General features: G+C 43.1%; 1 protein-coding gene across 1 annotated transcript; it reads right to left on the bottom strand.

Moving 5' to 3' along the window:
• Nucleotides 1-513: 513 nt before the first annotated feature.
• Nucleotides 514-16,040, bottom strand: LOC147031905 (uncharacterized). The gene is made up of 3 exons (XM_085859880.1): nt 15,940-16,040; nt 1,173-1,274; nt 514-1,072 (listed from the first exon to the last, which is right to left on the bottom strand). Exons 2-3 carry the CDS (start codon nt 1,211-1,213, stop codon nt 514-516), a joined length of 600 nt encoding a protein of 199 aa, XP_085716006.1. The 5' UTR covers nt 1,214-1,274; nt 15,940-16,040.
• Nucleotides 16,041-17,797: the final 1,757 nt, after the last annotated feature.

The following is a 17,797-nucleotide window of genomic DNA, read 5'->3' as shown; positions in this document are numbered from 1 at the left end:
ACCATTTCATTTCCATCCATCCATCCATTGGGACCATACTCTGTGCAGAGCATTGGTGCTGCCGAAGCAGTCTCCTTGGCTTTTGGGCACAAGACTGGATAGGTTGCCACTCCGACACAGGATGTCAGCAAGTTGGCACTCATTTTACCGACTTCAGAAGGATGGCAGGCAGAGTCAACCCCACCTGGTATTAATTCAACAGCCAAGTGGGATTTGAATTCAGGATCCAAGGATCCCAAGCCCACCACCCTAACCATCAAGGCAACATGAGGTATACGATTACATATGCGATAGGATGAAGTGGAGCTCAACAAAATCATGACAGGTATGGGAAGTGGTGGGCCAGGAACTATTTTATTCCACACTGCAATATCAATACGCAAGGCTGGAACACATTTCCTCCCTCCCAGATCTAATCCCACACCAACAGGTCAACCCACACCACAATAAATGAACATTTCACCTATTTGATGAACCCCAGAAAAATCGCATAATCAAATCAATTTGATTATGTCATGTCCTTATCAATTGAGGACCACCATATGTGGTGACATGCGAATAACTTAATCTGAACTTCCCAATGTATCCTTCATGGAGCTGTCGCAGCAGACGACTGCACAATGATTGGGGTACAATGACACGTGTGCCATACAACAGATGGCCACAATGGGCTGACGGTTCATCCTTCCGTTTGCAGTAAGGTTGAATCTGTTTTACTTCTGGAGACCAACCCTGAATGACAGACTCTAACACCCGAGACAACTCCATGTCAGGTTGCGTTTCCCATCTGATCTCATTACTTGTGATTGAAAGAAATTCAACCTCTGACAGGTGAAACACATCAACGACATCAATATCCTCCTCTGCAAATAGCTGGACGATCTCAAGTGGAAGCCGAGACAGCGCATCTGCGTTGCTGTTATCAGTCGTACTCTTGTCTTCAATGTTCCAGTCATGTCCAGCAAAAAACAATGCATATCGTTGCAGACGTGCAGCTGTCATCACTGGAATGCTTTTGTGAGGATGGAGGATGGATAGCAGGGGTTTATGGTCCATGAGGGGGGTAAACGTCCTGCCAAAGAACATCATGGTGAAATTGTTTTACTCCCCATATAAGGGCCAATGCCTCCTTATCTGTCTGTGAGTAAATTTTCTCTGATGAGGTTAATGACCTGGATGCAAAGGCTTTTGGTTGTTCATCACCATCTTCCATGACATGAGAGAGTGAACTCCCAAGACCATATGGTGACGCATCACCGGCAAGTGGTAAAGGTCTGTTCGGATCACAATATGTTAGAACAACATCAGAAGCAATCAACGTTTTACCTGCATAAATACCTCCTCACAAAGCCTTTGTCCAACTCCATGTGCGTCCTTTCTGTGGTAGCTGGTGCAACGGATGGAGAAGTGTTGACAAATTTGGGAAGAAGCGATAACAATAGTTGACAAACCCAAGAAAGGAGCGAAATTGTGGGACATCTTAAGACTTTGATGCTTCCGCCATCGCCTTTACTTTGTCGGATGTCTGAGTTAACCCTTCCATCGTGATTTCATGCCGCAAAAGATTCACTTTTATTTGAGAAACAGACATTTGTCAAGTTTAAGCCTGTATCTCATTGGGCTGTGACAGCTCGCGACTTGTTGGAGACACAAAAATGCGATAATATTCACTTGGAATCACACTAAATTAAAACTAAAACACATTTGCGAATGTCTCACGAATATCGCACGAATGTCCCACGAACTCCCGGTGTAATTTGGGATGAACTTCACCTGGAGTTCACATACATGTCGCACGACGTTCAGGTGACAAAACTGAGAATTTTTTGGCACATGCAATTGTCGCGCCACGGTCACAAGACGGTCGTGCGACCATCGCGCAAATGTCATGCAACAGTCGCACGACAACTGTGCGTGACAATTGAGAAATAGGGATCGTATATATATATATATATATATATATATATATATATATATATATATATATATATATATATATATATATATATAGGAGGCCTCTCTCTTCCAGCAATGATATGGTCAGTTGGGAAACGAGTCAGAGAGTTCCTGACTGAGTACGACAATGGTGTGGGAGCTGTGCCCTGGCAGAACAGGATGGTGGGATTACAGGAGAATGCTGACCAAGCCCGATTGTTCAAAGTGTTGTTACTTGTCAACGTTGCACCCACAAACATCGTGTGTGACCCAATTGTTCATCTGCCTTGATAGGGGCTTGTGGGTGTGACCATATTTTGTGTGTGACCTAATTTATGCAAAAATGTGTGACGTGATTTAGGAATGATGGGAAGGTGAAAAGTTTGCATTGAAGGCCATTACTCAGAACAGGAGAGAAAGAGGACAGACAATGCTGGTTTTACAATTTGGACTGAGTTTTTTTTTTTTTTCGTCATATCTGGATTGAACTATTGTGAATCTATCTACATTACATTGCATGGATAACATGTGGATTTCTATGTATATATTAAATTGAGTAGACAATACATTGTGAAAATTTCTGATTAATTTCTTCCGAAAATATTCTCTATTGAATCACAGTTTTGTCGCGCTCTCAGGGGTCCCAGAACCCATTATCATTTTTTCTCCAATCAGTCACAATTTAGTTTCATAGGTCGCCAATCCCTCACAAAGTTGTCTCACATTTGTCGCACCTTCTGACTCACGGAAACGAAATTGAGAAGGGTTCGAGACAACCGCAACGACTATGCAACTATTTTGAGACAAAATTTGTCGCACAAATTTTTTGAACATGTTCAAAATTCAAGCGACACCAGAGCGACGTCCTGTGACTCACGCGAGGAAATTGAGAACCACCGCGAACGTTTCGAGACATTTTGGAGAATCCCGTTCGCATTTTGTCGCGAGCTGTGGCAGCCCATTGAGATACAAGCTTTACCCAATCATGTGCTGGATAACCACAGCAATTGTGCATTTTATGAGAAAAGCATGAAATTTCTCGCAGAGTTAGTGCATACCATAAGGTTTATTTTCAGATCTGGAGGGAAGTTAGATTTGACCTCTCTGGACCGTGAGAGGTCAAATCCAAGATGGCTGCAGGCCACCGCGTCGAATGTTCAAACATGCTTAATTTTGGAACCAAACAGCGTAGAAAAACATTTAAGGTGTCATTTCCAACAAAATTGGGGATGCCCATTCATTTGGTTATACTTTTGAGATCCCCAGAACCCAAGGACATGCATTTAGATCAAAGTCAAGGTCAAATTACGTTTAAAACTTTTGGACATTCTTTTGCTGAAATACATTTACTTGAGCTTGGACACTGGATTGGACCTATACAATAATAGTGAAACTTCACTTCCATTTTAAAACCATTGGCACTCGATATCCACATATTTCTCCCAAATTGCATCAAAACTTCCTTTGAAATATAATTTCTATCCAGCAAACTCGGACAGATCAATGAAGTTCACGATAACTATCAATCTTCCCACTCATATAAATTTTCGAATTAGCACTATCCACAATTTCCAAATATCCTATTGGTCATGATCAAAATATTGGTCATGGTCAGAACAGAAGAACAGTGCAGTGCACTTGAGTGCAGCTTTGGCAGACTTGCAGTGTCCGTCCAGTGAACCTTTCTTGCAGCGACAGTGGATCAATTCATGGCACGATTTTGATGCTTCGCGGAGAGTGGTGCAAAGCGGCTGCCACCCAGTTGTTTCCCTTGTCCAGCCCCAGTCAGATGGATCTGGCATCTCAGGATCCAGGACTAATGCCTGGTTCCAACAGTTGGCCTGGTCGCAAGTGCGCTTGATGTGCAGCTTGAGTGCTGCCTGGGTGGGAGGAATGTTCTCTCAAGTTCTCGACTTCTGTGTGAAGAGCTGTTTCGTGGCATCATTCACTTCCGTACTCACTGGTTCGGTCATACATCAGCACCACAAAACGCTCCAGCAGTCACATTGATCTTTTTCTGGCCCTGCTACCATCCAGCGTCTGAGTGCTCTTGGATTGCCAGTCAGTTCAATAGCCCCACCAGAATCTTTCACCATTGCATTGTTCTGCTCGTGGGACGAGTCAAGTGCCATGGCAGAGAACTTGTTGCAGGTTTTGTGCACCACAAAATTTCCAGACTTGAATTCTGTGAGGACATCTGGGTGTTTTTCAGCGAGAGTCGTCATGTCACGGATGTGTACGGGAAAGCATCTGGAGTGGTGAGTGTGATCTCGGGCGAACATCCAGGGCATGATCTGCGTCAGGGATTCCACATACAGCTGGAAGTTACCTTCACGAAGTGACCTGATGTACCACAGCAAGAGAAACTCCAGTGACAGGATCTTAAGCCAGCAGTCAAAGTGGACACTGGCCTTTGCTCGCTGGATGCACCACTCCTCAAAAGGCGGACTATCACGTTGCATGGCATCAGTATTATTGCATGTGCAGTCTTCACTGTAAGCTTGTTGGAGAAGTGGAGAAAGGCTTGCAGCCTTGACCTGGTGTGCATGGCGGGTATGGTGACATGGCTGGTATGTATGAAGGAATTTGCTGTTCCGGAACTCGCAATGTCAGCCTGTACCAGGGCATTCGTCCAGCCAGTCTCCCTGCAACTTCAACATGGCCATCTCGATGTGTACACCACCGAACATGATCACGAAGTGATCCTCTCCATGAGTGGCTGGCCAGGTCCACTGGACTCCTTTGCAAGAGCATACAGTGGTTGGTCAGAAGCAAGGACAGGAATATGACCAGGGTTCAAGTGCTGAACTGCTGCCTTGACGATGTCCATGGAGTGCCGTATCATTGCCACCGAGTGTGCATTGTCAACAAACACAGGCAAGAGTGTGTTGATTGCTGGAGGTGGGATGAAAGTTTGGTGCACCTCAGCGTGGTAGGCAGACCATGATATCCAGCCATCCATGGTAGACATTTCAACAGCTGTCTTGACTTTGCTGAGCCATGCATACTCATCTTCTGTGGCAGTTGCAGCAGCCAGGATGTTGGAAGGTCTTAAGGGACCTTGTACAGCTGGCGCATTGAAGTCCTTTGTCTTCAGATATCGGCATACTTGGGATACTTCAGTCTTGACCTTGACCTCAATGTATGACCTCTTCTGGCAACCTGAAAATGATCATCAAATATATGGGCATCTTATGATTTGTTTGAAATGACATCACAAACATGAGACACCACTGGGTGTTCATTTGCAAATTTCAACTGATTGTTTATTTTTGGTCAATTTTTACCTTTACCTTGACCAAAATGCATTTCCTTGAATTCTGGCGATTCCAAACATATCATCAAATGAATGGGCATCCCCAGTTTAGTTGGAAATGATACCTCAAATGTTTTTCTGCACTCTTTGGTTCGAAAATGAAGCGCGTTTGAACATTAGACCCGGTGGACTGGTGGCCACCTTGGATTTGACCTCTCATGGGCCTCAGAGGTCAAATCTGACTTCCCTCCACATCTGAAAATAAACAATATGGTACGTACTAACTTCGCTATAAATTCCATGCTTTTTTCATGAAATGCACAATTGTGATTATGTGAGAGCATATCCACTGCACTACAAAGGTTGTGCTGTTTTTGCCTCTGCAAAACCAGTCTCAAAATTTTCGATTGTTCTCCGTCTGAACTTCCAGTGATGATTTTGTCATCGATGAGACATTGTACCTTTGTATTGGTATTCCTGCCAATACCCGATCCATGGTTCGTTGCCACACTGCAGGGGCTGATGTAACCCAAACATAAGTCTGCTGTGCTGGTACAGACCTTTGTGTGTATCAATTGTTCGGTACTTCTTGGAGTCTTCTTCCATTTCCATCTTAAGGTAAGCTTGGTGAAAATCAAGCTGGGAGAACACCTTTCCTCCTGCGAATGTTGCCAGTATATCCTCCACAGATGGTAGTGGGTATTGATCCACCTGAAATAAGGAATTCAGACACCTTGAAATCCCCATAAAACCTAATATCTCCATTTCACTTCACAACGCAGGCTACGGGCGAGGACCATTCACTCCATTCTCCTTCCGAGATAATACCGGCCTGTTGAAGCTCAACATCTATTTTTGCACATTATGCATGTGGAGCTGGGCAAGTCTTGTGAAACAATGGTGAACAGTTTGTTTTGAGGCTCAACCTTGCTTTCATGCTTCACAGAGTTCAAATTTCATCCTTGAAGACCTCAGAGTGCTGGTTGAGCAAGTGTTTCAATTGAGCATCAGTCGATCCGGAAATGGTTGAGTCGACATGTAATGACTTGACAGTGTGCCAGTCGAGCTTGATCTTCTGCAACCTGTCTCTTCCCAACAAGGCTGGGCCATGAGTGTCCACAACAAAGAAATACAGCACGAAGGATTGCTTATCGTACTGTACTTGCACACACAGCTTGCCTTTTGGTTTACTTTGTTCATCGGTGAAAGTACGAAGTGCAACTGTCGTGTTCTTTAGTTTCAGATGTTTGTACAGTTTGGAGTACTCGCACAATGAAATGATGGAGACTGCCGAGCCAGTCTCCAACTCCATACGCAGATAGTCTTCCTGCCACCTTAAATCCAGATGACCGAGTTTATTGACATGGTTGGTTCCAATGTTAGCTCCAAGCGGGTCTTCCATGTCACTGTTGTTGTTTCTTTGACTCAGGGTGTGTACATTTGTGTTCGTTTTCTTTCCAAGCTTCTGGCACCTTCTTGCAGCATGCCCTTCAAGTGAGTTGCAACACTCCTCGTGTGGGAAATAACAAGTATCACGATGGTGTTTCCTTCCGCATCGGAAACAAGACCCCCTGTAATTTCCATCATTCTGGGCATCAGACGACCTGAAAGGCACGGCCCCGGGCTGAGTCGTCATCTTGTGGACCTCAGGTCCTCCCTTATTCCCTCATTCCCCAGAGTCTTTTCAGCAGTTTTCGTGGCAATCGTGAGTTCAATAACTCTCCGGAAACTAAGTTCACTTTCCGACAACAGGCGCTTCTGAATACTCTCACTCGTCAATCCCAGACGAGCCTGTCTCGTCGTGTGTCATTTCGATTGTCACCAAAGTTCCAGTGCTGAGACAACCTTTTCAACTCGGTGATTTTAAGTGCAGGGGCATATGTTTGCATGTTGGCAAATTATGTTAATTTGTGGCACCAAAGTTTTTCTGACTCAATGTCCCACTGAACAAGAAAATTTTGGTGCCAATTTTTTAGAAATATTTGACTCCGTTTTTTTCAGGTATACATCTTCAGAACATATAATTGACCGATTCAGCAAAATTTGACATTTTTTTTTATATCCTTGATGAACCACGTCATGTTGCACTTCAAAATGATCGGTGTGGACCATGGGAAACAATGAAAATGTCAGAATTTATACATCCCATAGTTTAATTAAATGGCACCGTAAAATCCAACATGGCCACCTTCAAATGATGAAATTCAACAAATTGGCATAAATATGTATGTATATATACATGGAAAATTCGTTGAGATAACAACAGTCTATTTGTTGTAATAAATTACAGTTGTTGATCATGAGGAATCCCATTTCAGAAGAGTTATTTGATTCGATATCTTTAAATACAACTTAGCAGATAATTAATAAATAAATAAAATTATTATCTTCCTATTTGCTGATTATAAATTTTTTTTAGAAAAGAGACAACATCGCAGCTATATAAACTATATTTTAATTCCCTTACAGTAATTTTGTGCAGAAGATTTACAATTTTCTTGATCTTTCAGAGAGTGGATGACATCGCAGTAATATTAATCATAATACTCGTGCATAAATCACACAGTTATGCCAATACAATCATTATGTGCATTTGGTTAACAACTTTGCTTTACCTTTCTTGCTTCTGTTTATTTCAGATGTATTTACATATGCTGTACCACACCATTAATCATAAAAAATTGAGGTATCTCTCTGAAATCAAAATGGACAAGCCTCATTCCAAGCATACTCGTGTAACTTCAGAGACAAACTATGCAATATGTCTGAAGTGTCAAGTTCCTGGACAGTGTTCATGAGCGTGCACGTTATGGTGATCCTGGTTATCTTCCATTGAGCAGCAGACTCCGGGATGTTGATGCATCAGATCTGCAATCATATGGGGCGTCTTCGCACAAGGGGTGCTTTCAAGAGACTGTGCATAAGCTCAAAATTGATCGTGCGAAGATGCGATTACAGAAAAAAGTACAGCCACCAAAGATTCTGCCATTCTGCTCTCATCTCCAGAAGGCCGTCCATCATCTTCCCAAGCATCAAAATGTGATGATAACTCACCATTATCAGATGCCACAACAGGGATGAAGCCATTCACCCGATCATCATCAGTCTCACATAACAAGATGCCATGTATATTCTGTCGTGGAGATGGAATGACAAAACAATTGCATGAAGTATGTTCATTTGACGTTGGAAAAAAAAAAAAATCTACGACGCTGTCCAAATCAGTGATAATGATGAATGGAAAGTTCGATTTCCAGCCATATCACCAAATGACGCTCGGGCCATAGATGTAAAATATCATTTCCCTTGCTTCGTGAAACATGAACAGCGTCAACCACAGCAACAAAGTTTGAATCCTCAACAAGTGGATCAGAACCAAAGGACTATTCTTGCCGACGTCAAGTTCTTCAATGAATTGAAAAATCTACTTCAGTCTGGCAACATTGTTTCAATTAATGATCTCACCAAACCCTACATTGGCATCCGCAGAATGCATGGAGTGGTCGGAGGAAAATTGATTCAGCATAAACATGTCAAAGATCTGATCAAGACACACCTTGAAAATGTTGAATTCTCGCGTCCCAGTGGGAGATAATCTGAAATGTTATGCTCCAAGACTACGAAAGATTCTGCCATCAGAAAGGAAATTGACTTCGGAAGTATGGAACAGAACATGAAAAGCATTTTTGAATGTGCGAATACTCTTCGAAAGGACATTCTTCGTGGCAGAGAAATTCCATGGGTCTTTGACGGATCACTTAACAGTGGTAGTTGAGATAACGTCCCAGCATCCTTGACTGCACTGCTCCGATGGGTGTAAGAAGGGCCATCCATGTCCTTGGCTGATGAACGTGCAAACCACATTGATACAGCAACCATCAACATTGCACAGAACATAATGAATGAAGTGAAAACCCAAAGGCAAGTGACACATATACCCAAGAATGTGAACTCATTTGCAGAATGCGAGAAATTGCCACCGACAAAAGGAACACTGGAACAACACATCAAGCGAGCTCATTATCAGGCTATGGTGTGGTACCATGATGAAATAGCCAAACCCAAACTACCAGAACCATCAGGATATGGTTGGACATTAGAGAACAACCTATACAGGCCAGTGATAACCCATCTACCACCTGCACCAAAGGCTGTGCTGGAACTTGTGAGATGCAAATGTGTCAAACAAATGTCAAACAGAACGGCACGTTGTTCCTGCAAGCGAGCAAATGTTGTTTGTACCGAGATGTGCAGTTGTGAGGCATCTGATGACATCTGTGAGAACACTCAACAATCAGCAGCCTCTGATTCAGATGACAGTGATGATGAACTATAATGATGAACTCTGAAATAATATAAAATATAACACTTAAGTTGGCCAAGCGGCATGCACCAATTTTGTTCAATAAATTTGAAAATACACAATATTTTCCATATTTTAAAACATATAACAATTTATACAAAATAAGTAGCTGTTATATATGTTATATACAAAATAAGTAGCTAACCCTAACAAATTTTCAGCTGCTGTATGACAAACTTATAATTAAGTTTTGAAAAAGAATTTTTTGTTGTAACACGATCACGGTCATCTCGTATTTTCTGGAAAAAAAAAATCACACAAACATGCATAAAAAATTGGCACCAAGATTTTTCAATATCAATATACTCCTGAAGTCACAAAAAAACCTCAACATAAATTAACATCGTTTACAAACATGACCATGTATCTCAACATATGGCCCTGCACTAAAAATCACAGATCAATCCTCCATCCTGCTGATCACGTTTGTGGAATCGAAATTGTTGGGTTTTGGGCATCACTGATCCTGGAGAGTTTCCACCAATTCCCCACAAGACTTTGTGCACGGCTTGTCTGGCGCAGTGCGATTCCCAAAGAGCCCGTCCGGACATTTTGATGTTAACGATACCAAGAAATGCTGGAACTTGTCTTTCACCAGCAACGTCATTCACCAAAAACGACTGATCCAGCCTCTTAGTCAGGTTCCTCGTGTCCATAATTTGACGTTCGTTGGAATTTTTTGGAAAGAAGCTTACCCCAACATTTTTGGAAAGCTTAAACAATACCAAAACAGAAAATCCATGTTTCACATTTTTTCAATGCATTTTATGTGGTCAAATAGGTCGTTTTGGGGTAAAAACCCATTTTTTTATTTCAGCTCTGAAAATTCAAAATTAATCGCAAGCAAGCAACTGATGATGCATAATTGTTAACAAGAGGACAGTTCTTAATGTAGAATACATATATCTGTATTTTGAACAATGGTTGCCGTGGAAATGGCTATCATTTTGTGAAATTACGGTTTATTTAATGTATTGCTTTCAAATCTTGAAACAGATAACACATGAGTATGGTGATCAGTGAAATGTACTAAATGTCAAATATGAGTTTGTAGCCAATTGGCATCACTGTCTCTCATGTCACTCATCATTGCCATCGTCATCATCACTGTCCTGGTCATGCCGTTCAACGTTTGAGTCCTCGTCATTCTCACAAGAAGTGCTGCACATGCAAATGTCAGTGCATGTTAAGTTCTTGGCCCTGCAGGAACATCTCTGTGATGAACATTCTGTCTTGCACTGGCACCTTATCATCTCGATAATTGCCTTTGATACAGGGAGAATGGCTGTTGTTGTCGGTTTGAGTTGACCACTCGTGTCCTTGTGGAAGCCATTCTTTAATGGATCAAGAAATGTTTGCTGAGAAATTGCTGCTTGACCCCAAACGTATGCCTGGATATGTACCCGCATGATATGCTGCCTCAGAGCACGGACAGTTGGTGGTAACTTGACATTCTCAGCCATGTTCTTACAGAAGAGATGCCACCGAAGTTCAGGGATGCTGGAAATATTGACACCACTTGGACAATAACCTGAACAGACAAATCTTGCTCAAGTTGAGTATCGGTCCTCTGAGAGTTCAGCATCCTTACAGAGCATCGCAGAGGCATCTACCATGTCGTCATCGGCCTTCAAGTAGCACTGGAACCACTTTGCCTTACCATGTCGAGCGAACCGCCCAGTATTATCGGCACCTGTGAATGCGTGGAAGGCTGGCAATGCCTGGGTTCTCTGCTCACCTCGGGCCTTCGAGATTGGCTCGATTTTGACAATGCTAGATGCCATTGAGATAGATGTGTGTCTTGGCAGGAGATGATAGTTTGATATGGCAAGAAACAGAACATCCGTATCAGGTGAGAATATCGTCAGCTCATGAATGTCAAATGTATCATACGTGATACAGCCTATAAAACTCGGGCTGTGCCTATGTCTTGGGCCATATCAAAGGAACAAATAACATTCATCACCATAAAAAGCAAACAGATGAGAAAAACAACATCCTTATTTTCTTTGACTAATTTATTTACCGAAACTTATGTGATTGAAGTGGAAGATGCGGGTAAATGTCGCAATGATATAACTTTATTAGAATCCAAAATAAAAACCGCCACCAAGACGTAAAATTACCTGAATAAAATAAAAGCAGAGATGAGTGGGAAATCAACAATACGTGCTAACTACATGCCAGCCAACTAAATAGAAACTCCAAATAGACTCCCTCTGTAATTCCAACCCCCGTCACAAAGCTTACCTTATGGCTTATCCTATCCTATTATACAGCAGTTAATCCAACGGAACAAAATACGTCAGTGACTGATTACATTGATGGTGACTTTCTTTCCGGATAAATGAAAGCACGAACCAGCACATAAGGACATATTTAAAGATCAACCTGAAATAATAGAAAAAGTACAAACAAATAGCTATTACATGATGACTGCCCAACTTCCAACTCCGAGCCCAACAGGAAACGCAATTAAAACCTCCAACCCCGTGGCCATTCAAACCATAATCCTACACCACACAGAACATAAAATGGCAAAAAGGTACAGACGCCTCAAAGGAGATCACAACTTTCCGAAACCAGAGAGTTGGTGTCAAAGCCACCCAATGCTCGCCTGTTTATACATTTATCGTTTTTAAAAGACTAGTCTCATAATATTTTTTTAGAAAGCAGTGCAGTGAAGTCTGATCCAAATAATTTCAAAGCAATATATGTATTTGTATATTGTAATCAGTAAAAAATAGTGTGGTGGATAAAAACATTACAAAGGAAATAACTTGCATCAAAAACTTTAACATATTCACGCTGATGCTCACGCCGGGCGTATCGCTATAGCTCTGTTTTTTTTTTTTTTTTTTTTTTTTTTTTTTTTGTATACCTTGGTCGAGGCTCTTATGAGAGCTAACACACAACTCACAGCAAGGAGGCATGAGACAAGAGGGGCGGGAGTGGAAGGGACAAAACATTGGGGAACAGACACAGGTGAACTGTGGAAGGGAGAGGGATGGGGATGGGACGGGGAACATGGCGAGGGGAAGATGGACATTAAAGGGACTTTCAGGAAGGAAAGCAGGAGAATTGAAGGAAGTGGGCTTGGGTGGATTATCGGGGGTAGAAAAGATCGAGGATTTGGATGGGGGAAGATAAGAGGTGGTGGGGAACAGCTGTTTTGAAAGCCTGAAGGGAAGAATGGGAAAGAATAGAGTGAGGAAGTTTATTCCAAAGGCGGGAAAAAAGAGGAATGAAAGAGTGAAGATGAGCAGTGATTCGTGATTTTGGTAGTTTTACCAGAAGGGGGTTGTTGGCGGACCTTGAGCGCCCTGTGGAAATGTGGTTGGGACAAATCGCAGAGAGAGCAGGGGGGGCAAGGCTGGAGAGGAGTCGGTAGAAGACAGAAAGACCACCGACCAACCTGCGGTGATTGAGTGAGAGGCCCAAAGACTCAGCTTCATTGCGGGAGATGCCAATGATCTTAAAAGCCCTGGTTTCGACAGCTTGAAGTCGAGAAAGGTTGGAGGCAGGAGCACCAGCCCAGAGGGGAGAGCAGTACTCCATCAGGCTACGGACAAAAGCTTTGTAAGTGGTCAGGAGCTCAAGAGGGCCGAGGAAGGACTTTGCACGACGGAGGATTCCCAGTCGGCGACTGGCTTTTGAGGCAAGGTTGGAAATGTGACTTTCCCAGGAAAGGTCATGGCAGATAGTGAGACCCAGAAGCTTGAAAGAAAAGACTTCTTCCAGAGGATTGTTGAGAAAGTGGATGGGGGGGTTTTGTAAACGGTCCTTTCGAAGAGACATAGTGAGAGTGTGAGATTTGTCTGGATTGAAAGACATGTTCCACGTGTTGGACCAGTTTGTGATTTTATCCAGATCTGCAGTGAGCGAAGAAGCTGCTGCTTGCCGGGCTGAGGGATGACAGATGGTACGGCAGAGGGTTGAGTCATCGGCAAAGAGAAATAGAGGATTTTCCAGAGAGTCCGAGAGATCATTGATGAAAACCAGAAAAAGAACAGGGCCCAGAACGCTACCTTGAGGAACTCCAGCCTGCACAGGAAGAGGGGATGAAAGAACTCCATTTAGGGCCACACGTTGACTGCGACAGGAGAGGAAGTCTGCGAGCCATGAGTGGAGATGGCCTTGAATACCATGGGCAGAGAGTTTGGTGAGTAGGGCAGGGTGCCAGACTGTGTCAAAAGCACGTGATATGTCCAGGGATACGGCTCGGATTTCCTGTCTGGCATTGAGGACCTCCATCCATTGATGGGAGAGCAGTAGCAGCATATCTAGGGTAGAGTGACCTGGTCTGAAACCAAATTGATGATTGGAAATCAAGCCATTGGAGAAGAGGAAGGATTTCATGTCTGAAGCGATGATGGATTCCATAACCTTGCTGATGATTGGGAGAAGGCTGATTGGTCTATAGTTACAGGGATCTGTTTTTGCACCTTTTTTATGCAGGGCAGTGATGTTAGCAGATTTCCAAGCAGATGGCAGATGACCTTGGGAAAATGAGAGGGTGAATAGAACAGAGAGAGGGTGAGCAAGAGCAGAAGAGCAGGCTTTGAGGACACGTGGGCTGATGCCGTCTGGACCGGTTGCAGAATCTGACTCGAGGTTTGAAAGCAAGCTCTCCACCTTGTCAGGAGAAAAGGATACAGAGTCCAGGGACAGTTGGGTGCGACTGGGTAAAGTGGGTAGAGATAGTGATGGGTTTGGGACACAAGATTCTTCGTTCTTCGAACAGGCGAGCTAAAAAGGAAGAAAGGTGTTGAAAACCGCATATGATGAAACGAGGCTCCGAAGTAAACTGTCATGAATAAATCGAGAATAAATGAAGCGAACTGAAAATGACGTCATAGTGCTGCACGTGCTTGGCACCACGCCACATCACGACGTCATGTCACGCCCAGCAACCGTAACCTGAGGCGATGGCATGGCGTCACGACGTGGCGTCACCTCTGTTCCCTACAAGATCACACATACAATGCATCAAACTCCAAAAACTTAAAATCAAACGTTTTACGACTGAAGATGCCAAAACCTTCTGATATTGAACAACAGACATTCCAATGTTTCATTGCACAGATGGCCGTTTCCATGGCAACCAACTGTTCTCATACTTGAAAATCATAATACTTACGTGCAACTTAGTCATTGTCACTATATTTAACAATTATTTAGGCCATCCGATGGAAAATATAATTAAAAACGATATCTATCTGTAATTCCAGCAGTGTGTGTGTGTGTGTGTGTGTGTGTGTGTGTGTGTGTGTGTGTGTGTGTGTGTGTGTGTGTGTGTGTGTGTGTGTGTGTGTGTGTGTGTGTGTGTGACCGCTGTTTCTCGACAACCACTGGTCCGATCTCATTGAAACTTGCCAGATATATTGCTGGGGACCTGAGGATGTGCCTTTTCAAGGTTTGATATTAATCGGACAAGTGCTTCCCAAGTTATGGCCATTTATTTACCAAACCAATGACAAGACACGTTGTTGCGTGGCTGTGGCCAATGGGGAAGGGAAGCTCAGCCGCGTTCCCCATTACGGGTTACAACGAAGGGGCTTCTGGAGAGTGATGACTTCGTGTATTCCAATAATTTCTTGATTTCTTATGCGCATTTAGAGATAAACACAATACCTCAAGTTATGATCGTTTTCATATTAGACGGTGCATAAATTTCGGTAACATCAGAGTGAGCTGGTGTGCTCCGAACCAGGAAGTATTTTTTTTCTCTCTCCCTTCTGTTCTCTTTTTCCTTGCGATGACATTGCGAAAAGGCAAAATACGTTGGCGCTAATTGAATATTTGGGCATTAAAACTAAATTGCGAATAATCGTAACTGCGAATAATATGCGAACTTCCGGGCCACGCACGTACGGGTACGCGAGAGCGAAGAAACGGCCTGTGTGGTTGTTTGTTGCTCGCGGTTTGAATATTTTTTAATTTTTTTTACGGACACGTACTTGTATATTCGAAAATGGCAATTCCACTCCAAAAATGTTGTTTCCATGGCAACCGACAGGCAAAATGCAACATTTTATCTAATAAAATCCATTGTTAGCCATTTAACAGTGATCCATCATCAGTTGGTTATTTTGTATCGTTTCAGATTTTTTTAAATTGTAATTCAAAAACAGCATTTTTCACCCCAAAAAACGACCTTTCTAAAAGTTGAAAAATGTGAAACATCATTTTTTTATTGAAATAGATTTTAAACTTATCAAAAATCTATAGGTTTGCTTCTCTAAAAAATTCCCACGAAATTACACAAGGAACCTGACTATCTCCCGATATGATCGCCAGTCTTCCCACCCTTCATCAAACCGATCAATGTCCCCGATCCAGCCTGACACATGTTCATGACACAACACAAATGGCCTTCACTCACAATCTCAGGACAAAGGCCTTTGACCCTCCAGGCCCCAACGTTGTCTTGCTGTTCCAACAAAACTCAACGGGTCTTGGACTTGCACAGCAACTCAGCGTCGTTCAAATAACTTCACCGCAGCAAAGAGATCCCATCCTCATGGTCAGTTTATGATGTGTGCGATCGGATTAAGTGGAGCTTGGCAAAATCACCTCAGGAACGGGAAATGGCGGGACAGGAACTACTTTATTCCACACTGGGTATCAACACGCAAGGCCGTGAAAAAAACCACGTGACATCTTTTCCACATATCTCGTGGGATTGTTCGTTGGACGGGAGATCGTGACGTGTGTGGAGGGGCCGTGTCATGGCTGACAACGAAGGTAGTTCCCATTACGATCACACCTTTCCTTTGGGTTGGCCGGGCTGATAGTTATGGCAGTGTAACAGGTGTTGGGAGATTGTTTTAACGGTGATTCACATCTTCTTTTACTGAACAGTTCTTTACATCTCGTTTTTGTGACGTCCATTGATGACCTGAGGCTTCGTAACGATTTCCTCTTTTAACCGGTTGTGGTGGTGGGAGTTGTTTGAATATGAACGAATACGTGATGAGCCGGAACTGACGAACGGAACCGAAAGTGACGTCAGCGGATGTGGAGTGTGGAGCACGAGACTTGATGAAAGGCAGATGAGGGAAGGATCGTCGGGGTGGGCTGTCTGTTTATACACAACACCAGGGAAGTGTTGGGATGTTTCCTGTTTTCTCATGAGCCCAGTGTTCCGCTGCTGCACAGCCTGAACCCGAACGGTTACAGAGTGTAAAGGCCTGGAGGGGGGATTGATGTTTAAGGGTTGGGAAGCAGAGGTTGAGGACTTGGCGTTTGTGGAGGGGAGAAGGTGGAGGACTTGTTGACTTGGTCACATTTTTCATCACGTGGTATTTTCACGTGTCGAGCTGGTACGTCACAACAAGAAAAAAACAGGAATTGTTCCACCAAACAGCGACTAACTTTGTGAAACGCAGCAATGTCCATTTTGAATCTTTTTTTTGAATTTCTGGCCCTTTAAGTGTTTATGATCTGGGTAAATTAATTATTTAACAAAATCTAATTTTTCCGATGTATTTTGCACCACGTTCATTTGTGATATATGGGGGGATGGGGGGGGGCAAGCAAACAGTCAGAGTGAGAGTGTGAGATTTCACACGATTGAAAGATGGACAGGTAACCAACCACAACTGTGGCTTTCAACTTTCTGGTTTGAGGTTTGAGTGATGAGAGGAGTGAGCATTTGCTGTCTCAGCCCTTTCACTTCCAGTATTCCTTTCATGACGAACAATTCGTTTTTATTTCAAAATTATCATTTCAAATTGGAAAATTTCGTGGTTTTAAGGTAAAACAGGATTTCAGGGTCCTGGGTTTGTGGTTGGTTACCTGTATCACAAGTGTTGGACCAGCCTGTGACTATCAAAGTCAAATCTCGAATGTTGAACGATGAAGGTCTGTGGAGAGGAAAGACACCACTGTCTGCCAATCTGAAAGATGAAAGATGTCAAAGGCAAAAGGTGAAATCAGCAAAGAGATAAAGAGGATTTTCCTTGAGTCAAAAAGATCATTGATGTGGATCTGGAATAGGACTGGACCTCAGAACACCATCTCGGAACACTGTAGCCTTTACAGAAAGAGATGAAAATATCCCGTTGAGAGTCAGGTGTTAAATACGAGAGTAAAAGGAAGTCAGTGACCCAAGATGGCACCTTACCTTCGATGTTATCTGCACAGCGTTTTGAGAGCAAAGCGGGATGCCAGACTGCACCAAAAGTTTGGGATATACACTTGATATGGACGGCCCTGATCTCATGTCTAACATCTGAAAA

Source organism: Eptatretus burgeri, chromosome 2 (assembly GCF_056783735.1).
Source record: "Eptatretus burgeri isolate ZD-2024b chromosome 2, Ebu_testis_v1, whole genome shotgun sequence".
In the NCBI taxonomy this organism is placed as follows: Eukaryota; Metazoa; Chordata; class Myxini; order Myxiniformes; family Myxinidae; genus Eptatretus; species Eptatretus burgeri.
The sequence above is the reverse complement of the archived record's forward strand: the minus strand, read 5'-3'. Positions and strand labels throughout refer to the sequence as shown.

What these genes read in the sequence shown, in the direction of transcription:
- LOC147031905 (XM_085859880.1), bottom strand. Translation starts at nt 1,213, where the DNA reads ATGGAAGATGGTGATGAACAACCAAAAGCCTTTGCATCCAG. An exon ending in CCAAAAGCCTTTGCATCCAG is followed by an intron (nt 1,073 to 1,172) that starts GTCATTAACCTC and finishes GTTCTTTGGCAG; the next exon opens with GACGTTTACCCCCCTCATGG.